At 35.3% G+C, this 25424-nt stretch overlaps 1 protein-coding gene across 9 annotated transcripts in view; it reads left to right on the plus strand.

Moving 5' to 3' along the window:
- Nucleotides 1-16820, plus strand: part of LOC109109596 (liprin-beta-2-like) — a 50996-nt gene extending 34176 nt beyond the window's left edge. For 2 of the 9 annotated variants that reach the window (XM_042715286.1, XM_042715287.1), the window contains exons 9-28: nucleotides 1505-1616; nucleotides 3597-3658; nucleotides 3785-3860; nucleotides 3955-4067; nucleotides 4906-4973; nucleotides 5190-5264; nucleotides 6035-6095; nucleotides 6327-6362; nucleotides 6725-6866; nucleotides 8112-8247; nucleotides 8505-8627; nucleotides 8708-8852; nucleotides 9157-9268; nucleotides 10119-10207; nucleotides 10313-10435; nucleotides 10538-10663; nucleotides 10861-11049; nucleotides 13985-14167; nucleotides 15324-15389; nucleotides 16353-16819. In XM_042715286.1, coding sequence (XP_042571220.1) covers nucleotides 1505-1616; nucleotides 3597-3658; nucleotides 3785-3860; nucleotides 3955-4067; nucleotides 4906-4973; nucleotides 5190-5264; nucleotides 6035-6095; nucleotides 6327-6362; nucleotides 6725-6866; nucleotides 8112-8247; nucleotides 8505-8627; nucleotides 8708-8852; nucleotides 9157-9268; nucleotides 10119-10207; nucleotides 10313-10435; nucleotides 10538-10663; nucleotides 10861-11049; nucleotides 13985-14167; nucleotides 15324-15389; nucleotides 16353-16415 — 2100 coding nt within the window. In that variant the 3' untranslated portion in view covers nucleotides 16416-16819. Of the gene's footprint in view, nucleotides 1-1504; nucleotides 1617-3596; nucleotides 3659-3784; nucleotides 3861-3954; nucleotides 4068-4905; nucleotides 4974-5189; nucleotides 5265-6034; nucleotides 6096-6326; nucleotides 6363-6724; nucleotides 6867-8111; nucleotides 8248-8504; nucleotides 8628-8707; nucleotides 8853-9156; nucleotides 9269-10118; nucleotides 10208-10312; nucleotides 10436-10537; nucleotides 10664-10860; nucleotides 11050-13984; nucleotides 14168-14248; nucleotides 15003-15323; nucleotides 15390-16352 lie in introns of those variants that run through there. The other 7 variants (XM_042715292.1, XM_042715293.1, XM_042715294.1 and 4 more) reach the window with 7 other exon arrangements.
- The last annotated feature ends 8604 nt before the right edge of the window (nucleotides 16821-25424 follow it).

Raw genomic sequence — 25424 nt, forward strand, 5'->3', positions numbered from 1 at the left:
CTCCTTTGGTTGTTATGCCTCTCTGAGCTCCCAGTCCTTGTGCTTCTTGAACCCTCTTCCATCTAGATTTGTTTTATGTCAGGGTTATCCAATCCAGGCCACTATCCTGTAGAGCTTAGCTACAACCCCAATTAAACAAACTTATACCACATAATCAAACTTTTGAAGATCACTCAAAACTTTCAGGGAGATGTGCTGGAGGTAAAGCCATCTAAGAGTGAGATTAGACACCTGTTTTACATCACTGATTGGTACTTGGTCAGTTGTTGACAAGCTCTTCACTAGATATTTTACGATAATCTTGCAGCTTCATGATCCCCAATTTTAAATGGTGACCCATTTAGATGGCTTGCAATTGCTCGAGAGTTTTAGCCAAGGATAGAGCTCCACATGGTCTAGCGGCAATCTTTGAAACCATATTATGTGTGGAAGTGAGCAGTGAAGGGAAACTGTACATGTGGATAGGCTACTATAGATCATCTATCTCTGTTTGTGTGAGTACTTGCATGTTAGTGTGGGTTCGTATGACTTCATTCTCTGGTAGATTGTCAGGTCTGTCCATCTTGGGAACAAGGGTTGAGCAGTTCGGTATGGGGATGTAAACAGATTCACACACTAAATCTGTACATACAGCACATTGTTTATGTACATTTCATCATGTCTTATTGTCTCCTATAGCCTGTAATGAAATACTACAAATCCCTTTTCCCTAGTTAAGTCTTGTTTGCCTGTTACTACCCACGCAACCTTCTCTCATGTTTGACTAAACAATGGCTGATGAGGGAATGTTTATTTGTGGTGCTGTTGGTGGCACAGAAATAACAGGAAGGTCGTGTCTTTTCCTATGTGCTAACATTTGAGCATTTACAAGGTTTGGACACTGATGTAAGGAATCTGCTGCCAAAGAAGTTTTAGCCAGTCTCAAATTTCTGATGGGGATGATGTAATCTTTTCAAGATGATGTAACGCGAGAGTCTGAAATCTGTTATCTTGATTTAGCTAGCTAGAAAGCTACAGTGTGGAAAGAGTTTTTGTGTTTGTTAATTCAGCTCAAAATAAATTATTTTGTGCCTTTTTTAACTTTGTAGCCTACTGTAGTTCTTGCATAGTTACTTGAATGGGTTTTCTGGGAAATCATGTCAGAGAGTTGTGCTAGCATTTTGGTGGTGGTATATGAACAGTAGGTATATTCTACATATGAAACAGAAAAAGCTTACATGTGTGTGTGGTAGTCCAACTTTTTTCCCCTGTTTTGTGACAATATAGTGGGTGTTTTTAAATGTTAATGTACCATTTCTCACCTTCCAAAATGGTGAAGGTCATTTTAACCTGTATTTAACCCTATTGTGCCTGTCACTTTTGTGTTGTCAGTGTCAGATTTCCCTGTTCTCTCAAAAAGCATTAATATTAAGATACACCATTGTGTAAAATGTGGACCTTGTTTTCTTCTTTCTTACATGAAAGTGTTAGTAAAATGGTGGTTTAAAGTGTTTTTTCTTTTTAGACTGAGATTGGCAAACTCCAGCAGCTGCTTGCTACGAAGAATGCTGAAATCGTGTGTCTACAGAATCAGCTTCTGTCCCAAAGAACCATCAACAATGACATCACAGAGAGAGGTACCTCTAAGAAGATTAAATCCTAACGGTTGCTGAAGTGAGGCCTACTGAGGCCTTAGTGCAGAATAATTTAGCATTACATTAATAAAAGACACTTTCCACTAATATGGTACAAAATAGGACCTAAACCCTTTAAAAATTAAGCCTTAAGGACAGTTTTAAACCCTGATTAGTTTGACTGTTGAATGTTGCTATTTTCTAGGAATAAACATCAAAGAAACATCAAAATCAAATAGACAAAATGTATGAATTACTAAATATGTTCCTCTCTTCCTTGCAATCCCATCAATGTTTACCTGTGTGTGTGTGTGTGTGTGTGTGTGTGTGTGTGTGTGTGTGTGTGTGTGTGTGTGTGTATGTGTGTGTGTGTGTGTGGAGGGGGTGTTAAGTGGCTGATTCATGCTTGTCACACCCCGCAGCCACTCATTGCTTTCCCATGGGTCTGTGAGCTAAAATATTCCTTAATATAGTACCAGGGACAGTTCAAAGAAAGAAAAAGAAAGGATGAATCAACTACTCGCAGCTTACATGTTTTGTATGTTGCTGAACTTCATTTTAGCACATTTTAGCAGTTAATCTCATAATTTGTGCATTATTAACAACACAATGGTGGGTGTATTTTATTGACTGTAAAGTATTACTCCGAGTCATCACAGTGTGTGAAAAGATAGTTTTTATATGTGCAGTTAAATGTAATACATAATTACAAAATAATATTAATAGTAGTTAAAGTATGCAGTATAAAGTTTAAAATCTAATATGTGAAATATATAAAATATTATATTATACATCAAAAAATCAAATATAATATTATAAATTGATTTATAATATTGAAATATTTAATTTTATTTGTAATCCATGTTGAATTGTGATGTTAAATATATTGCACAATAATTAGAAAATATTATTAAAATGGATAAAGTATAAAAATTATTTATATATATATATATATATATATATATATATATATATATATATATATATATATATATATATAAGTACAATGGCACCATTATGTTATAAATTATAGTTGACTTTGATTTTATTTTGAATTTATTTCCATATATGGTGTTGTGAAGGAAGGTTTCCTTGCTGGAAATACTAGCTCATTCTAGTTTTAGGACGTCATGCTGGTTTGTCAAACATGGTAGCTGGTTGACTTAATTTAGCTGAGGTGGTCGGCCAGCTCTAACCAGGTTAACGCTGCAGGATGAGGTTGAGGTAACTGACTTGACAGAGGCAGTTTGTCTGAGCATGAGTCTTGAATTAAATCACTGCTTTGTTCAATGTTGTTTTAAAGAGTGTTTCACCTGTCAACTACTATATTTCTCCTGGCAAACCTTCAGAAAGACCATCACGTCTTTCTGAACTTTTCTGGATTGTCACTTAACCACAGAGAATTTTTTTTCCCCTGGAGGGCTGGTTTACTTCAACATCATCGCTCAGTGTGTTTTGTAAATGAAGTGTGTCACCACAATGCAGTGTTGGATGAGTAACTAAAAGTAGCAACATTTTTTGTAGTTCAGAAATGTTCATTCATTCTAGAAAAACACAGTCTAATTCTGTCTAGTCAGTCAATTTGTCCTAAATGTTCTTCATATACTGCATAGTATTTCATTAAATCTGCTGTGCATATCTATGTTCATTTAAATCAGGGTGTATTCTAGTTGTATTTAGTGTGAATTTACTTTTTCAGATTTGAGGCTGCCGGCCTAATCAGTGTTCATTTGTTCAAAACTCCTATTGTTTTTTGTGTCAGAAATATGTCTTGGATTAAATTATGAATTATATAATTTAGATTATGTATCTAACAAAAACATCTAATGAAGTTTCTTTTTGCATGTAGATTAGTGTATATAACTGCATATTAGCGAATCTTGCTTGTAGTCTTACTACAGTACATTGAAACTCTAATGTTATAATTTAAACTAGTTTCCCCAACACTGCCATAATGATGTAATGGTGCTCTTTATGTTCCAGATCAAGAGCTGCAGAGGTTAAAAACTGGAATGGAGATGCTAATAGCTGCCAATAATGAAAAGGTAAGTCAGCATCTGTGCACTTTGCATTTGTTAACAGGTCCAAAATCTGCAGGAAGCAGCATGCATGTTGTAACAGGGAGAGGATTTGTTTATAGACTAAACATCAACTCTATTTCATTTCTGAAGGATCGACATATAGAGAAACTCAAACTTCTGTTGGTCCAGTACAGAAAATTGAAGGACAAATTAGCCCTTTCTCAAGGTACCTTTGAGTAAAACTTAATTTTACTATTTTAATGTTTTAGTCACCATTACTAGATGAATTTGACCCTGAATGTGATTCTGTGTTTCTTCAGTGACCAATGATATGTTGCTGTCTGACAGCAGTGAAGAGGATCTTAATGGCACTCGAAAAATAAGAGCCCTGACGCATAAAGCATACTCTGACATTGTCAGATCAGAGCTACAGGTACTGTTCAAGGTTTCAAACGGGTCATATCAGGGAAAAACTGCATGATCTTGCTTTTTTGAGTTCCTTCCAAGTACAACCAGAACATTTATGGAAAAACAGGTTATTCAGAAATCATCAAAATGTTGCAACCATAAGCACATTAAAAGAGTGGGTTGTTTTACATGTGAAGAAATTAGCCAATGATAATTTATATATAGAAGTCTATATGCACTACCATTTAAAGTTTGGGGTTTGTTTTCGTTTAATGTTTTTTGAAGGAGGTCTCTTATGCTCACCAAGGCTGTGTTTATTAAAAATACGTAATTAATAAAAAAAAAAAAAAAAAAAAAAAAAAAAAAAAAAAAAAAAGAATTTATTCCTGTGATGCAAAGCTGAATTTACAGCAGGCATTACTCCAGTCTTCAGTGTCACAGAAGTCATTTGTGCTGCCTAATATCTTTGTGGAAATTATAATGCATTTTTTCTATTTGGAAAAAAAAAAGAAACACATTTATTTGAAATCTTTTGTAACACTTTAAATCTTTTACTATCACTTTTATACATTTAATGCCTACTTGCTGAATAAAAGAACTAAATTTGAATTTCTTTCAAAAACAAACAATCCTTAATTTGAAATTGTCAGAGTGAAAAATGTGGAAAATGATTTTGGAAAAATTACATTGTTTTTTTGTTTTTGTTTTTTTGGTGCAAGAAATCTTGACTAACATTATAAGCGGACTTCAGGGGAAACCCTAAAATGCTAAAAGGCATAGATTGTGGTCCATTTGTCTCCATATTTCCATTCAATTTTGGTTAGATTTTAGGTTTTAAGTTCTACTTATTTTACTCTCCACAGATGTCTTCCCGAGGCCCGTCGCCACTCCTGGTCTCTCCTCCATGTTTACAGAGGGAACTTGACTCCAGGTGAGTGAGAGGTTGTATTAATAACAGTACATTGATTATAGCAGAATCTCAGTGGGACGCTGTTCTTAAAGGCAGTAGGGATCAGGAGGCCTCTTTGGAAGAAGGACCATTTAGTTGCAAACTCGCTGTCCTAATCATTCACCCAAGCTAATGTGATTTTGTCAACTCTATCTCTCTTCCTTGCACTCCATCCTATTCTATCCTTCTCTGGCCCAGCTTTCGCAGTATACAGCCCTCCATGGAGACCTCGATGGTATCCATTGGCCACTTGGGCTTTTACAGCAGACAATGGCAAGTGGAGTGTGTGTGTGTTTCTGCTGGTTTAAAAGGGGTTCTAAAGAAGCAGTGGCCTTGTTCTTGTGATGTTTTTGCCACACACCACACACGCTGTTACTAATCAATCTAGTTATGGCTGGAGCATTTCCTTTGATATTTCAATGTTTTCAATATTCCTCTAGTGCATGTTACATTTTTTTACAACAATCAATTACTAGATACATTTAGCAGAAATTATAATTTTTGCAGTATATGTGCAAATAGAAAATAATTTTGTATACTGTGAAATAGAAAAAAGAAAATTAAATTGAAAAATATGTATGTTAATGGTGCAAAAGATTTGTAAAAATGTAAATGTCATTTTTTTTCATATTTTCTTTTTCAATTTAATAATGGAGTTTTGCCTTGAGATTGCTTTACTATTTTATTTATTTATTTTTGCAAAAATGTCATTCAAATTTGACAGGAACGATGTTATTGTCAGCATGCAAACTGAAAGTGAATAAAACCATTCTAATTTTGTTCCATTGGAAGTCAAATAGCAATCCAGTTTTCATTTTCATCGTTATCACTTTATTTTTTAAATTGGGTTAATGCAACATATAATACAAATGTTTTTGTTTCTGATGCTCTAATTTCAGTCATCTATTGTTTTTAACCATGAGAATATGCTTCTAGCTTACATTAGTTAGTCTGTGATGTAACCTGAACAAACAAGATGCACTTATTCTGCAATAATGTAAGCAAAGCTTGTTCAATATAATTGTTCATGGTTTTATTTTCAGGTCAGTGCCACGGATGCTGTCCACCAGCTTAGAAGAACTCCAAAGTGGAAGCTTACAGATGGTACAAAAACCAGAATCATTTTGTATAAATTAATATGACTATTCTGCTTCTTGTGGCCAACTAACTCATATCATTAACAACATGCTTTAAGTCTGAATGTCTCAACTCAACTCAGATCTCTTTAATGCTAGATTAACATGAACAATAGTGCTTTGATTTTGTATGTTTCAACTAACAATGTTACTCATCTGAGTGTATGTTTGTGTGTTTTGACTATTGTTTTTTCTTAAGCATGTAGTGGGCCAACCGGTAGAGGCTGTTTTAGAGGTACTATTAGCTAACATAAACCAATGAAATAAAGCGAACACAACACCAGAACCACAACAATAGCCTTTGCTGTATGCACATGTATTATTTAACATAACGTACGCACATTTATTTGTTTGCCTGGCTTAATTTTAACAAAAATGCTTATTAATAAGAAAACGCTTACAACTGATATTAGAGTTTTTTTTTCTTGTTGTTCGAGATTAAATTTATTTGTTTATTTGTTAATTTATTTGTTACATGTTTAATTAAATTCTAAAGCTGTTTGTAATTATGCATTTTTACGGTTAATATAATCAATAGCAATATAAAAATCTCAACATGAATATTTAATCACTAAGATGAATTATTTTCTTCCACAGAACCGATATAATCCTGAAAATAACAAATACCAGACACTTCCGGGCAAGTTTAGTCGTCCAGAGCAGAATGGAGTGAGACTGCAGCCGTCTTCCCCAGCGCAACTGTCTCCTGATGAAAGTGAAGGCAGCGAATTCAACCTGAGTACGCAATTGTCTCACAACACCCATAATTCTTTGTGTTGAAATAATTTGTTAACATGGGCTGTTTCTGAAAACAAAATTAAGTGAGCTTTTGAGAGAACCATGCATTTAGTGTGTACAATGTTTATTTCTTGCTATAAATTAAAGTAATAGTTCACTTAAAAACTCTCATTCTCACGGCACCCATTCACTGCAGAGGATCCAATGGTGAGCAAGTGATGTAATGCTAAATTTCTCCAAATTTAATAAAGTAAAAAAAAAAAAAAATGATGAAGAAACAAACTTGGATCTTGGATGGACTGAGTAAATTTTCATCAAATTTTAATTTTTTCAATAAGTTAAAAAATCTAAACATAATAAAATATAAATATTAAATATGTGTTCTAAAATATTAAAATAAAAATACAAATAGAAAAATGATTTTGTAAATAAATGTATTTTTAGGCATAATAGATAGGATGTTTCTGTGTACTTTACTGCATTTTTAGCTTTCAGACACAGGCATCATTTTTATCATACAACCTTTGACCTGATTAATACTGTATAACCTCAGCTGGTTTGATTGTGCTTGTTTGCTCTTCCATTTTCTAAATACTTTTGTCCTCTAAGCTTTTTGACCATAACAGCTTTTTAACCATCTTATTCAGCCTTTTTTAACACAGTGTCTTTGCATGGGCTTCTGTGTATCTTCTCGTTACTCTTTCTCTCTGACTAACCCATCTCTTGGGGCTGTGCGACTGTCTCCACATGTGTTTCTCCTCTCTCACTCGGTGTGAAGACCGCTGCCGAAGCGCCAGTGCTCCAGCTTTAGGTATTGTCCTCTCAATCTCACGTTTGTATGCGACCACAGAACACACTCTTGCTGTGTCATATTGGATTTAACCTAAGCTCTTCTATCCTGATTCTTTAAAGCTGAAAGCAGGGGATTTATTTTTCCTTTCTCTCTCACTCTCTCTCTCGACTCAGAGATTAGACTTTGAGTTTAAACTTGATTTGATGCAAATGTAATGTACTATATATGGAAAAAAGGAATAAGGAGAAATTCATTTGGGTTTTATATAGGCTACAGAAGTCTGATGCTGAAAACTAGAAAAGTTTGAGCGTTTGCCCTGCTTTGGTGGTTTATTATTCAAAGTCTTTACTCTAGAGCAGGGATCTCAAACTTAAACTACCTCCATCGTTCTCCATTGGAACAGTTCTAAATTTGAAAGTTAGACATTTTACGTGGATTGCTTCCTGTTCACAGGAAAGGCAGAGAAGACAGATGATTCGACCTTGTCTGACCTCTCACCCATGTCGTCTGGAGTAGAATCAGGTCAGCAGTCTCCTGTTTCACCAGAGGACAAGAAGAACCAGAAAAGCATTCAAAAACTGTGGGGAAAGTGAGTATTTGAGCGGTTTTTTTATCGTTTAAAGACAGCTTTCATAAAAGCAATATTTTTTCTAATATGATGTGTTTTAAGTGATATTGTGTGAAATATGGAAATTAGTGTAGGGCATAAGTTTTCATTTTATCCTTCAGGATTGGATTGTATCATGAAAAGTGGCTTGTGATTTTATTGGCTATATTCCTTTTTTTTTTTTTTTTTTTTTTTTTTTTTTGCCCTTATGTTCCACATTTTTTTGCTCTGGTTCATAGGATCAGAAGAACACAGTCAGGCAGTCTTCCTGCAGACGGTTCTGATTCTGACTTCAAGAGAGGGGGTTTCAGGGCCACGGCCGGCCCTCGACTCACCTGCCCGGGCACCAGTGCCTCAGCACGGTATCTCAGCACCTACTATGCAATATACATAAACAAGCACCATTATTCACCGTTTCTAAAATTCTACATGTGTTCTGCAGTGACATGAATGCCCCCTTCTCAAAATGGTCATGTGATCAGGTGTGTGCATGGATGGAGGAGTTTGGTCTGGTTCAGTATGTGAATATGGCCAGACAGTGGGTCACCAGTGGTCAGACTTTACTCTCCTCGCAGGACATTGAGAAGGTGAGAGATCAAATCTTGGTTTGGTTCTACCTGCCAGGGCGACTTTAACCTCTGTTCCATGTCTGTAATGCTGCAGGACTTACTACTTTGTTCTGCCATCAAACCCACTCAAATGAATGTTCGGCTTTGGTTTTTAGTGAATGTTAACAGTTCTAACATTTATGTGAGGCTTTATGCTTTATTTAATCGAACATTTCAAAATATTTGTTTTCATTTCTTGATATTGAGAACTCTGTTACCACAGAAACAATATGCTGTAACAACCAATTTGATTTCTGAGATGTTTTTATTTTTTCACATGTAGGAGCTGGGAATTAAACATCCACTTCACAGGAAGAAGCTCCAGCTGGCTCTGCGCTCCTTCAGCACCAAAATCACAGAGAAATCCTCTGAACTGGATCACATCTGGGTCACACGTATGTACCCATGAAACCACTCTGAGACAAATGCAGACAATTTTCATCATTCTGCATATGCATTACTGATAAATATTTTTTTTTTACAATTTTGTTTGTAGCACATATGGAGGACCAGTGCTGTAACAAAATATAATTAATCAGTCCAAAATATTAATTAAAATATAAAAATGTAAACAAATAAATGTTCTTTTCAAATGAACAAATACACAGAATTATTATTATTATTATTTTTTAATGGAACATTTAAATTGCATTTATGAAGGGCTTAAAATGTAAATTAAAATTTGTATATTTATTTGTCAATATAAAAAGTTATTTATTTGCTTGTTTAATTTTTATTTTGTTTATAATTAATTACTTCACTTTAAGTGACACTCCTAGTTCTCCATACATACATACATACATACTAGGGCTGTCAAATGATTAATCACGATTAATCACATCCAAAATAAAAGTTTTGTTTACATAATATATGTGTGTATACTGTGTATATTTATTTATGTATATATAAATACACACACATGCATGTATATATTTAAGAAGAATATGTTATGTTTATATATTAAATATATTTATATATAATATAAAATATAAGAATATAAATATATAAATGTATATACATGTAAATATTTTCTAAATATATAATTTATGTGTGTGTATTTATATATACATAATAAATATACACAGTATACACACATATATTATGTAAACAAAACTTTTATTTTGGATGTGATTAATCGTGATTAATCATTTGACAGCCCTAATACATACATATATTTAAGATAATGTAAGTAAAAAAAAATATAGCAGTTACACTCTATATAAAGAAACTGTTATTTCTACACAGGGTGGCTGGATGATATTGGTTTACCACAGTATAAAGACCAGTTTAGTGAAGGACGTGTGGACGGAAGAATGCTGCAGTACTTGACAGTGGTAAATATCTTAACTTCCTATAGGACCTTGCAAATCAATTTAGAGGACTGGAATTAACTAATATATCATATGTGGTCAATATTGGTAATTTGGTTTCATTCTCAGAATGATCTGCTGTTCCTGAAAGTCACCAGTCAGCTGCATCATCTTAGCATCAAGTGTGCTATCCACGTCCTACATGTTAACAAGTTCGACCCCAGCTGCCTCAAAAGAAGACCTGGAGACGAGGTGTAGATGAAATAAACAGAAACACAGAGAGGGCAATCCACTTCTATACTTCCAGGACTGATATTGCTCATTATTGATATGCTAATTCATGTTGTTTGACAGAATAAGACATCGCCTTCTGAGGTTGTTCAGTGGTCCAATCACCGTGTGATGGAGTGGCTCAGATCAGTTGACCTGGCAGAATACGCTCCCAACCTGAGAGGCAGCGGAGTGCATGGAGGACTCATAGTGAGCAACTCACATGTTACACGTTCTCCTGCAACTCCTAAATCAATTCTTATGGGCTCTTTTCATAACCAGCAAGCACCCATCCAGACCACTCTAGCAAATGCTTAGCAGCACACTAAAAACTACTCAGAACACCATAGTACTGTAACTGCAGATCATCTTTTTTTTTTCTCTCTCTCTCTTTTTTTTTTTAACAGATCTTAGAACCTCGTTTTAACTCAGACACACTGGCGATGCTCCTGAACATCCCCCCTCAGAAGACTCTTCTGAGGAGGCATCTGGCCACTAATTTCAACATGCTGGTGGGCTCTCAGGCTCAGCAGGAGAAACAAGAGTATCTGGAATCATCAGGCTACACGCCGCTAACCACCACCGCTAAAGTCCGGGTGAGAAATCGTAGATTTGTCTTTGATTCACATTTGCTGACTAAATATTTAGAAACACCTTCATCCCTGCAACTGAACAAAATCGGAAGCCCTGACATAAACAGACACATGCTTCAGCTGTCCGATTCCTGTTTAATCTCAGTTTAATCTCACATGTTTTAACACTTCCATTTCGCTTAGTCAGAGTCGGCGTCAGAGCAGATCTACTGGAGGGGCATTGGATCATCGGCGGGGGGGCACTGTCGTTTGATAAATATTTTTAGACGCATTGGCAACATCATAGTAGCATGGAAATCCAGACCTAAATCTGAAAGATCTATATAGAATGACAATGAACGATTTAGACTTGGTTTTTTATCTAAAAGAGGAACAGAAGACAGGGCTGTAATTTGCTGTTTTGCCGACCGGATACGGCAAGAGTCAGTTAGCTCCAATGATCTATATAGAATGACATTCTACCCTAGAATGTTAGCTCCAATGATCTATCTATATAGAATTGTGACGAGTGGGGCGGGGCCGAGAGCCGTGGGAACGGAGCGAGGCCGGTGGAGTGATTTGGAAATGAGCGACACCTGCTCCACTCACCGGTCTCGATTCCCACGGAGGAGATTGGGAGGATACAAAAGAGGAGCGACGACAGTGAAGGACGAGAGAGGACCAGGCCTGGGCTTTATTTTGTGTTTGGTTTTTGTTTGTGCGAGGCAGTTGCCCGTGAGTGGCTGTCGCGCTGTTTTATCTTTATTTGGTTATTAAAGTTTTATTTAAATGTTCGCCGGTTCCCGCCTCCTCCTTCCCGTGACTATGGAGTTTTTTATTATTACAAGAATGTCATTATATAATTTTTTTATTTTTTTATTTTTACCTGTCTTGATTACTAATACACAACAGATGACGATTGTTAGTTAAAACGTTCCGATTCCATATAAGGTTAGTATAGCCTAGTTCAGCACTTTGCGAATGGACAGCGACTTAAGTAGCACGTAGTAGCCTATTCTCGCGTTCGAGTTCAGTAGCCTACATTTTTGGGAAACGCGCGAGGAATTGCGGCTAATGTTTATAACCTTGCACGTAGAGAGCGCTTTTAAGAGCTAAGATAGGCTAGGCTACATCGTTATCGGGAAACCCGGCCCAGAACAGATAGCCTAAACAACAGAACAGGAAAGAAAATAATAATATAAATATAGGCTAAATAAAAAACATAAAATAGGCCTACAATAAATAGCAATATATTTTTTATACTTAAATAATTAACAAATTACGACGACAAAAATAAAACACTGAATCAGTTTGAAGCTTTGAAAAACCGGCAAAAAAATGTCCCCATTAGACAAAGTTTTTTCGTATAGATGTTTCTGAAAACTTAAGGCTTTTTTCTTCAGAAAACGAATTGGACATCATCACACAAATGTCTGCGTATTAAATCTTTTGGCGGTTGTCCGGAGCTAGCATTTTGCAGAAAAAGCGCCAGCTCGGCTCTCATAGACCGTGGTACTGGTGATCGTCGTGGCCCGTATCTAAGTCTACTGATTGACGAGGCTGCGGAGGTCTAAAATCTTTTTTTTTTTTTTTAGAAATTTTTAAAATTAGCTGCTAACATTTGTCTATAATATAGACGGACAAACTGTTCTTCAACTTGAAATGGATTTTGCGCGCATGCTGCAAATCAAATGTAACAAGTTTGCTCGGCGACCAATAAGCATTCACCATGACGAAGCCTATTAACGTGCCATGCACAAACAAAATTATGCATTTTCCCCATTCTTTTTATTTGAATTAATTTAAGTTTACAGTTTGAACATTTAATATTAAAATAATAACTAAAAGGGATATTTTTTTTGGGCCACGCCATGGCCTGTAGGAGGGGCATCAATGACCGCTAGGGGGGGCACGGCCCTCGAATGCCCCACCACAGCGCCGGCGCTGCGCTTAGTCCATCTAGACCAAATGTGCTGAGCAAATGCTCATACAGTATGTAACACACTTACTAAGCATAGTGAAGCTTTAGATGAAACATTTCTGTCATCATTTAGGCAGTTGAGCCATTAATTTTCTTGATTATAGAAAGAGTGTGTTTAAAATGCTCTACTTATGCAGAGAAATAAATAATTTCCAACAAACAGCATTAAAGGGTCTCTTATTTTTCTATTATTTTGAATCTTTTTCAAAAAATTTGAAACAGATTCTGGAGATTCATTATTTGGTCTTTTGTCACAATCCGATTATGATAATTTGATAATTCGCAGTTTATCAAATCATAAGGCAGTTTCTGATATCTAGCCCAATTCAATTCATTAATTTTAATTATTTTATTTGAATAGTTAATTAATGAAAACGACGTGGAATTTAATAATAATTAATTGAATTTGGTGAAGAAAAGTTAATAATTATTAATAATAATAATAGTAATGTGCCAGTATCAAACACAATTATTTATTATTTATTTTAATTATTTTAATATTAATTTAAATGTATTTTAATAATAATGAAAAAAAATATTAAATTTGGTGGAAAGTTCTGATTTATTATTATTATTATTTTTATTAATGCTTGTAGTAGTAGTGATAATAATAATAATATAGTGTCAGATGTAAAAATATATGTGTGTGTGTGTATATATAGATAGATAGATAGATAGATAGATAGATAGATAGATAGATAGATAGATAGATAGATAGATAGATAGATAGATAGATAGATAGATAGATAAATGTTTTGTATCAAAAAAAATAAAATACTAAAAACTAAATCAAACTAAACGTGAATTTGGTCATTACAATGTAAAGTATGAAAAATAGATAATCATTTTAGATATTCAATTTGCTAAAGATTTAAATGTTATTCAATTATAAGTGTTTCCAATATTAACTTTAAGTAAGAATTAGATGATACATTAGATCATGTTGTTGTGTTTTAATCTTCATTTGTTGTTCCTCAGCCACGTAAAATGGGTTTCTCCAGTTTTGGCCACCGTAAGAAGCGCACTGACGACTCCACTGACTACATCTGCCCTCTGGACGCTTCACAAGCCCAGGCCCTGCTCAATGGGGCCAACCGACCCTACAGCGGCTTCAGGGGCCTGAGCCCCATCTTTGACAGGGACCCACAGAGACGGGAGCAGGTGGGAGATCTACAGATCTGATGCTCTGCTAGCTGTCACCACTGAGCTTGCAGCCAATAACCCTCCACCCATATTCCACAGAACCCACGACAACCTCACAACCACACAGATGCCATTTTATAACATCCCAACATCCCACATTGACGGACACAAGACAGCAGTATGGACACTGCAGGAAGACATGGGTCTAAGGGTTTAGTAATGTGAATGACATCATCTCACAAAGGCAGCAGGGTTTAACAGAACACTTTTCCCAGAATAGTGCCATTTATCCTGTGATGGACAGTCGGATACATTTGAATTTATATATTTTTTTGTAAATCGTAAAAAAATGTTTATTATGAGATTTATCTAACAAGTATTCAATTTTTGTAACCTAACATCTACTTTGTGCTGTTTTAAAAGACAGTGTGTACACTTTTGTGCAATATTTGCATATTATATGAATTAATTTAATGGTATATTTATGGTGAATTTTTAAAAATCATACAGACTACTATTAAATCTTCAGCAGCATATTTTAAATAATCAGATGGTTATTTTCATACAATAAAATGCACAGGAGTATTTTTGTAGGTAGAAATCTTGCCTCTTCAGTTGAAGATACTGTAACGATATATAACCCAAAATATTGTGACCTAATCAATAAACCTCCTCAATCACAGTGATATTTGTTTGTTTTTTGTTTTGTTTTGTTTTTTGGGGGGGGGGGGTTTGGTTTTTCAAATCTTTATCATTGTCCTTTGAAATTTCTTATTTTTTTCTTGATGAATGTTCTTTTGGCTGTAAATGATTTCAAAAATAAATCATCTTGCAACAAATGTTTACTAACAAACTTTGAAAAATGACATTGACATGCATGATTTGCAAACATTAAGCACTAACCTGCTGTCATCCATGCATCTGGCCACCACCAAACACCCATTTTCACAATGTGGAGAAGTGCATGCTGGGAAAGGACTTTCATGCACTTGTGCAGGTACATTCTAATATACTTTTCTTTCTCTTTACAATATCTGCACTTCATTATCACCCATTGCTTCTGCTTAATATTCCTTCTATTAATAAATACATTCGTACTTAACTATGACCAAAAGATGAATATGAACTAACATTATTTACATCAATATATTTGATGGATATCTTGGTTTTTCAGATGTTGCACACTAAAGAATCAGGGATGCAGATCGAGGCCTTTTCCAAGGGAATTAACAACCTCACAGTAAGTAGATAACTTTTTTTTTTTTTTTACTCTGCAGTGCCTATTAACAAATTATTATTCTAATATTTTTGTAACTGAAATATACAGTATATATAAAATGATACAATTATGAAATTAAAAAATAAATCTATAATTAAGCAATGTGACTATTGCTGTAGTTTCAAATGAAATACAACTAAAATATATATATACATTTATATAATAATAATGATAGTTTACATATATTGCTCTAACTGACACTACTTATAGTTTTTATTATTATTTTATTTTTAGAAGTAAAAGTAATAAGACTCATCGTTCTGATGAAACTATTATTAAAGGGATAGTTCACACAAAAATGAAAATTTGATGTTCATCTGCTTACCCCCAGGGCATCCAAGATGAGTAAATACTGTTCAGTTTCTTGCACAGACCGATCGTTTTTTGTCTTTACACATCAATGTATCGTCACGAGCCGCAGGGTTTCATTTAGTTTCGTTTATTTTTTTTTTTTTTTTTTAGTTTTATTGTGTTTTAGTCGTGATTCCCATCCACTTCCATTATAAGACTGACAGACTGCAATGGTTTGTTAACAATCTTTGTGTTCTACTGAAGAAACAAAGTCACCTACATCTTGGATGCCCTGGGGGGTAAGCAGATAAACATCAAATTTTCCCTTTAAGGGAAAATTATATTTATATTTTGTATTTATATCCACCAATATAACAATTGTTTAAAAAAAAAAAAAATGCTTTTCCATGATACACTTAATGGCCAAATAAAAATCACATTTTAAAACTGCAATATTGACATTGCTTAAAATGATTTTTTTTTTTTTAAGCAAAATGATCAAAGTGAATATTCAGTATCTCACCCAGCCCTAGTGTCACATATCTAACTTTTATTGGAAAGTTTAGGTTTAACTCTGCTTAACTAGGTTTAACTTATGCAGAGCTTCACACTAATCGTACTTCACACTTATAGTACTTACTCAGCCGAGACGAGCTGCTGAGAGGAATGAGACGCAGCCAGACCGCCATAGTGTGATCAGCCTGCGCCGCATTAACTCACCGTCCTGCCCAGAGCATACCTCAACCTAACCCACCTCACCCTCAAAGCTTCAGGACCTGAACTTTGTAACACAAGAGTAACACAATCCTACATAATTCAGCTAAAGAACACAACTCTACTATTTTTGTTATTGCATTACTAATTATTTTGGATGCGTTATGAGGTTATAATGTACTGTATGACAATCAGATCTGAGTTAAAGAGCAAACAAAAATGAATTTGTGTAATATGCAGACTGCACTTTTCACAAAGCCTTTCTGTCAATAGAAGAAATCATCTACCTCAACCATTGTGTTTTTCTTAAAATATTGTATTCATAAAACCAGTGGAACTGGATGTGAGTAAATCCTTCTGTTTGACGAACACTTTGTCATTTTCTTAGGCTGTTTTACTTCATCTTTTTTCAAAGCTTGTTAATAAAAGCAGTTTGTTTTTTCAAGCAGAAATGGTTGTTTGCTTGCTATACCTCTGTTAAATCCATCCCAAGAGTTAAAAGGTGTTTGTTGTAGTAGGGGGCTTCATGCTGTGAATGACGACTTGTCCAATGTGTCCCATGACCCAACCGACAAACACTGTGACAAACTTTGGGAGGTCCTTATATGATGGCAGAGCTTTAAATGAGCAGACTTATCTCAACAGGACTACAAAGAAGAGAAGAAAAATCTGACCGCAGGTTCACTCTCAACCAATACCAAGGAAAGAATAATATTGGTGAGATATTTTACCTGGCAACATTTTACATGCCAGTGTCCATAGACAGCTATTTTATTGTAACAAACAGTCATGTTAGCGATGTCAACTATTTTATTTTGAATAATCTTAATCTTTTTTTTTTTTTTTTTTTGAGAGAAGTCTATACAGTTCAAAATATATATATTTTTAAATACAATAACAATATTGTGAAATATTACAGATTTTACTCCAGTCTTCAGTGTCACATGACCCTTCAGAATTCATTCTAACATACTGGTTTGCAGTTCAGTTATTATCCACTAATATTGGTGCTCAATTATTAATAATGGTGAATATTATTATTATTATTATTATTATTATTATTATTAAGTTAAAAACAGTAAGCTATTCTGGGGTATAAACATGTTACTTTTTTTGTCCGGATTCTTTGATTAATAGAAACAATTTATTTGAAAACAATGTCTATCACTTTTGATTCATTTATGCATCCTTGTTGAATAAAGCATTAATGTCTCCTCTTTTTTTTTTTTTTTTTTCTTACTGACAGGGTAAAACTATTCCGTTTTTTTTTTTTCAAACATTACAAAGTCACTTAATCAGTTTGCATCCTTTCTGAATAAAAATATTAATTTCTTAAAAAATGAATTAAATATATTTATAAATATTATTTATTTTGAATCTGACTTTTGGTGAGTTAAAGCAAAGATTGAAGGAACAGTAAATGGAAAATGCAGCATTGTAATTATGTATCAATATTTCCAGTGTATAAGGGAAACCACACTTTGAACTAGACCAGCAGGAACGAAGCAAACAGAACTCCAGTAAGCTAAAACCAGCGTTTTCAGAACCTTATGGGCTAAACCCAACAAAATCACCTCGGCAGACCTCATCCACCTTTTTAATGACTGCATCCAGGCAGCCTCATCCAGAACAAAGGAGTATCTGCATTTCAGGGACCTGGAGAACAAGTTCCACCCAAGTCCTACAACACTAAGTGACATCTTTCTGATGACCTACATCAGGGTTCCTCAATTAGTTTTCGCAGAGGGCCGAATTCTGCCAAAAATACCAAGCCAAGGGCCAATGACCTATATATATATATATATATATATATATATATATATATTATATATATATATATATATACACACACACACATATACATATACATGTCAGTGGCCCTTGGCTTGGTATTATATATATATATATATATATATAATTATTACAGATATTATATTGTTGCTTTTGTTAAAATAATCACAAGATGAATATTTAGATTTTTTTCCCCCAGTAGTCTGTTTTATTCAACAATTATGAACATTTTTGCATTTAGATACAGAAGAACTTCCAACAAGACACGACGTAATAAAAAAAGTATCTTTTTCATGTAGTTTTTCTTCTAACCACCCACGACAGCGACACGTGACAATAAACGACATGGGATTCTGTTTTAGGAACGGTTATTTTCTGCGACGTCAATACAGGAACAACATATGACAGCGATAATCTCAGGTAATGATTATGTCACGTGCTTGATTCAATGTTAAAAGTGTCTAATGTGAGTTTGAAAATTATTTTGCGTTATCTTTATAGCCATAGTGAAAGCAACAAATATTTTACCTCAGCTCTTGAAAATAAATTAAAGCAAACGTGTACGTTAAAACTGTGAACTCACTGCGAACCAACAAGTGTATTCCATAACAAAGATGGTATCAGTCACTCAAAACTGTTCAGTCCATTCACATTTGAATCATCTATTATCCGTATCCACTTTTCTTTTCTACACACTCAGTATGTTTTTACTTTGATTCCACAGCGAAGCAAAGTGATAGTAGTTCATGTGCAAGTGAGTTTGCAATACTACAGAAATTGTTCGCCAGTTTTTGAAGCAAGTAGAAACTGAAAGTCTGCAACGGATCACACAGTTTGATGGCAGAGATCAGTCAGGCTGCCCAATAATATGTTCCTGCATATCCGGAGGCTGCAGTTTCAGGACCGCATTTCCAGGTCCCTGGTGGTTTAGTTGTAGTAATGTCTGTACATGTTGTCAAAGATATTGGATCTCTGGAACATTTTTTTTATTTCAGTTGTGATTTTTGATTCAAAATGCATCAGAGGTTAATTGCAGTGTGTAATACCTGCTTTGAGTCACAGTTTTAAATTTAAACAAATTAATTTACACTTAAAATATAGAATGAAAAATGTATTTTAATCTTTAAACTGAAATCTATACAGTATATTTCAAGAAATATACTGTATAGATTAAAGGCACAATATGCAATTTTTCGCCCTAGAGGGCGCATATTCAAAACAAAACAAAGAAACAAAGACTAAGTTTGATGACACCGTGACTTAGTGTGGAATCATGGGAGTTGTCGTCTTTATCCCCACAGCCGATGCAATCTGATGGGACTCAGGCAGAAATCATGTTAATGGATAAGCTAATGATTTATTTACATAGTAGAAAGAAGCAGGGTGAGACTGAAAGCCGTCGAAGTGAAACGAGGCCGCTGAACGAACGTGACACAAAGATCAAAAGCAGCTTTTATTATGCTGCAGTCGACTGCTTGGAAAAAAGCAGCGCTGTTTTATCATAGTAGATACGTTTGAAAGTTCTGTTATAAGGCTACTCTGTGTGGTCGTTTAACATATTAAAGTGTCTTTGGTGTTTCCATATGTTTTCTACAAAACAAAACCAGAAATCGAGGGATTATGACGTCATTGGCGGGCGAAACAATGACACTATGGACACTGTCTCAATTTTTCCTTACTCTTTGGAGTGTTACAAGCTCTTGGTGCATAAAGAAGATCTGTAAAGTTGCAAAAACTAAAGTCTCAAATCCAAAGAGATATTCTTTATAAAAGTTGAGTCATCCACAAACCCCTAAAACGGCTCATTCTAACATGCCCCCACATCTCCACGTCACTATGTGGGAAGATTTGCATAAACCTGCCCAAATGTTCACGCAAAGAAAGAAGGCGTAACGTTTATTCTCTCTGTTGCCGCCGCTGCCATGTTGTGGAATGTTTGTTTAGTTGTGAAAGCGAAACTACTTTGTTTGCCCTTCCAAAAGAGGACATGACTAGAAATCAGTGGTTAAGTTGTATTTCAACACTGTTCCTGAACAGTTTAACCCAAATATTCAGATGTGTGCAGCGCATTTTATGGAGGATGAGGACTGTTTCCTGAACCAGACTGTTTCCTGAACCTGCAATGTAAATAATTAAATAATTTGCCAATGAGAATTCAAATGCGAGTTTTGAGCAGTAGAGTAGTTGTTGTTTGTTGTTTCTCAGATCACAAATGCAGACATAGTTTTATGTTTACGCAGTGCAATACACAACGCGTAAAAAGACAGTATAAGTCATTATAATCAGTAATTATGTCCCCACTGGATGCAACAAATGCCTCGTTTGTAATGGGTTTTATTGGTTTTGTCTTGTCTAATGATGTCCGGATCGCGAACTAATCTTTCTATGTAACCGGATGTTCTTAGTGAACCGGTCAAACCAGTTCACCAAATCAAACTGAACCGTTTGAAACGGTTTGTGTCTCCAGTACAAACTAATCCACAAAATACCGAAGTTATTCGGTTTATAAAAGTGCCTTAGCCTCCCTCTGATGCGAAATAAACCAATATCCCGAGTTATTCAGTTATTCCTAAAAGTACATTGAGTGAACTGCTAAAAGAGAACCGATGATGGGATGTGCACGAGCAGAGCAGCTGGACTAAGTCTCGTTCTGCTGCCCTGGGAGACGGCATCACAGTATGTTAACCCCTTAGGTTTAACTAATTAGTTTTTTATCAGGTAAAATAAAGATGGAATCGAATGGAATCAGCACACCAATCTCTCATTCAATAATTCAGCCACCACGCACCTGTCTTTCATTAATCAACAAATTACTTTCAGTTCGCAGAAATAGCAGAGATTCCCCTTTCCCCCCCCTCTAGCTCCCTTTGCGTCACCTAGCCCAACGTCTTAAAGCAGGGAATTCCCTCTCTCCCAATCATAAATCCCTCAGTCATACGGCCAGCACCGTCGACTTGCCTTCTCTCCTGCAAACTTCTAACCTTTTTACTGCCACAGCAGTGAAATTTTAATTTTTCTTCTTAACCTTAATCAACCTTTCCACTGCCGCAGCAGTGGCTTTCCCTTCCTACAATATTTTAATTAAACAATTCTCTTCCTTTGTCACTATAGCAAGTCAAGTCCCCTTTATTTATATAGTGCTTTAAACAGAAAGATTGCGTCAAAGCAACTGAACAACATTAATTAGGAAAACAGTGTGTCAATAACGCAAAATGACAAAGGCAGTTCATCATTGAATTCAGTGATGTCATCATGCAGCTCAGTTCAGTTTAAATAGTATCTGTGCAATCATTTGCAATCAAGTCGACGATATCGCTGTAAACATGGAATTACATTTGGTTCAATAAAAATGAACGTAACTTTATAAAACTGAACGTAACTTTTTCAGAAACTATCAAAAATATGCCATTACAAAAGAAGAAAAACACAATGAAAATGAAAAAAATGAACTCAGTCGCACAAATTTAACAGGCTCTTCAAATATGCTTCATTCTTTGTTAATGTTTTTCAAAGATTTGTTTTCGCTAATCGTGGATTCTGAATGCATTGTCACAGATTTCGCTTACGCTTCCCAGTTTTTCGTTTGGTGTTTTGACACAAACCTCTCGTGGGGGCGGCCTTAACAGTGATCTACTCTGATTGGATAGTGAGCTTTTGATGAACAGGTGCTCTCTGACCGGGAAGTACAGACGTCACTCAGTGGCGCGCATATTGGAAAGCTCTCGCGGTGATTAAATCTGGTCTCTACCGCAAAAATTCTTTTTCACAGACAAAGTGAAAGAAATTTATTTTAAGCTCATACACAGGTTCTACCCTGTAAAGAGGTTTATACAAAGATTTAAATTTGACATTGATTTTACAAGCTTTTTTTGTTCGAGTTCTGAAGAAACTGTACACTTATTTTGGTCATGTCACTACACTCAGAAACTTTGGGATGATATTGGTGTGTTTGTCAAGTAAGATTTTGCCAGGCTTCTCAGTACATATGAAAAACATTATACAGGTCCTTCTCAAAAAATTAGCATATTGTGATAAAAGTTATTTTCCATAATGTAATGATAAAATTAAACTTTCATATATTTTAGATTCATTGCACACCAACTGTAATATTTCAGGTCTTTTATTGTTTTAATACTGATGATTTTGGCATACAGCTCATGAAAACCCAAAATTCCTATCTCAAAAAATTAGCATATTTCATCCGACCAATAAAAGAAAAGTGTTTTTAATACAAAAAAAAGTCAACCTTCAAATAATTATGTTCAGTTATGCACTCAATACTTGGTCGGGAATCCTTTTGCAGAAATGACTGCTTCAGTGCGGCGTGGCATGGAGGCAATCAGCCTGTGGCACTGCTGAGGTGTTATGGAGGCCCAGGATGCTTCGATAGCGGCCTTTAGCTCATCCAGAGTGTTGGGTCTTGCGTCTCTCAACTTTGTCTTCACAATATATCCCACAGATTCTCTATGGGGTTCAGGTCAGGAGAGTTGGCAGGCCAATTGAGCACAGTAATACCATGGTCAGTAAAACCATTTACCAGTGGTTTTTGGCACTGTGAGCAGGTGCCAGGTCGTGCTGAAAAAAACAAAATCTTCATCTCCATAAAGCTTTTCAGCAGATGGAAGCATGAAGTGCTCCAAAATCTCCTGATAGCTAGCTGCATTGACCCTGCCCTTGATAAAAACACAGTGGACCAACACCAGCGGCGGCTGACATGGCAAACCCCAGACCATCACTGACTGTGGGTACTTAACACTGGACTTCAGGCATTTTGGCATTTCCTTCTCCCCAGTCTTCCTCCAGACTCTGGCACCTTGATTTCCGAATGACATGCAAAATTTGCTTTCATCCGAAAAAAGTACTTTGGACCACTGAGCAACAGTCCAGTGCTGCTTCTCTGTAGCCCAGGTCAGGCGCTTCTGCCGCTGTTTCTGGTTCAAAAGCACACGCCTGTGCACGGTGGCTCTGGATGTTTCTACTCCAGACTCAGTCCACTGCTTCCGCAGGTCCCCCCAAGGTCTGGAATCGGTCCTTCTCCACAATCTTCCTCAGGGTCCGGTCACCTCTTCTCTTTGTGCAGCGTTTTTTGCCACACTTTTTCCTTCCCACAGACTTCCCACTGAGGTGCCTTGATACAGCACTCTGGGAACAGCTTATTCGTTCAGAATATTTCTTTCTGTGTCTTACCCTCTCGCTTGAGGGTGTCAATGATGGCCTTCTGGACAGCAGTCAGGTCGGCAGTCTTACCCATGATTGCGGTTTTGAGTAATGAACCAGGCTGGGAGTTTTTAAAAGCCTCAGGAATCTTTTGCAGGTGTTTAGAGTTAATTAGTTGATTCAGATGATTAGGTTAATAGCTCGTTTAGAGAAACTTTTCATGATATGCTAATTTTTTGAGATAGGAATTTTTGGGTTTTCATGAGCTGTATGCCAAAATCATCAGTATTAAAAACAATAATAAGACCTGAAATATTTCAGTTGGTGTGCAATGAATCTAAAATATATGAAAGTTTAATTTTTATCATTACATTATGGAAAATAATGAACTTTTTCACAATATGCTAATTTTTTTAGAAGGACCTGTACATTGCATAAACGAGCACATCAATCAAATTAATACAAGTAAACACATTATCTGGATAGATTAACACAAATAATGAAAAGACAAGTATGAACTGTAAGAAACTGTGACTTAGCTAGTTGAATATAGCATGAGAATACTCACCCTCAAAGGGCCTGTTTACACCTGGTCACTTCATGCATTTTCTCTGATTGGATAGCTATCTGATCCTGAAAAGACAAGGTGTAAATGCCCTCCGAAATGCTTTCGAGACAGATTTAAATCTGATTGCTCAAACCACTTCAGGAGGTGGTCTGGGCCGCATTCCACATGAAACTGGACAAGCTAGTGTAAATACATTTAGCTGTTGAAACCACATACGAAAAATTTTACTCCTCCTAAATGTTAAAGGGGTCATATGATGCGATTTCAAGTTTTGCTTTCTCTTTGGAGTGTTACAAGCTCTTGGTGCATAAAGAAGATCTGTAAAGTTGCAAAGACTAAAGTCTCAAACCCAAAGAGATATTCTTTATAAATTTAAGGATTGTTAAAAGCTTTTGGTGCATAAAGAAGATAAGATACTTTGAAGAATGCTGGTAATCAAACCCAGCAAGTTTGTCAGGTATGGACAGTATGAAGGGGACTAAATGATTTTCATTTTTTGGGTGAACTCTTTCATTAGCATGCTACACACTAAATATTAATCATGCTGGGCACAGCCACTTATTGTGCTGTCATTGTGGTTAGTGCTGTAAATTGTCAAACAACGGGTACATTGCTACAACATAAATTTAATGTTGTTCACATTGGCGCATTACGTTAGACCTTTTCTAATAGATACAGTACTTGCATATTATTTGCTCTTTACAGGTGCAGAAATTAATGCTCCCAAACAAAGATGTCACCAGATTAAGAAATGGAAAGACATGTTACACCACAGCAACCATAAATCCTGAGCTATTTGAAAACTGGCAACAACCAAGAAAAAGTAGTCATTGTTTCACTCAGAAATGATCCATGGTAATAGTTGTAAATTATTAGATAAAAGTACAAAATGTTTTTAATTTTAAAACTTTGCCATTTACTAATGTGTTGTCCAAAAGCACCAAGTTTTGGAGTCTCTTTACAATAAGGTATCTTTAGTTAACATTAGTAAATGTTGAAATTAACATTAAATAACAATGAGCAATACATTTGTTAAAATATGCATTCATCTTTGATACTGTTAAAAAACAACAATTGTTCTTTGTTAGTTCATGTTAGCTCTGATCCATTAAATGTCAACAGGCACAACTTTTGTTCTTAATAGTGTATTAGTAAATGTTGAAATTAACTAGGTTAATATATTAACTACAGTTAACTAAGGTTAATGTTAAGTATTTGCCATGTTAATCCATGTTGGGTAGGTAACTTATGTTAACAAATGGAACCTTAAAAAAAAAAAAAAAAACCCTTTGAAATGTGTAAGTGTAGTTGTTTGAGTTGTCCATAGTAAAGTCAGGTTAATATTGGGAATTTAATTGACAAAATCATCGATAGCAGGGTTTTTTTTTTAGATAGGCCTATCATCGATATACAGTGTCAACTTGAATATTTCACATGTACAGTGTGAGCACGTAAATCGTGAGCTTTGACTTTAC

This window comes from Cyprinus carpio, chromosome A25, assembly GCF_018340385.1.
Source record: "Cyprinus carpio isolate SPL01 chromosome A25, ASM1834038v1, whole genome shotgun sequence".
Lineage (NCBI taxonomy): Eukaryota > Metazoa > Chordata > Actinopteri > Cypriniformes > Cyprinidae > Cyprinus > Cyprinus carpio.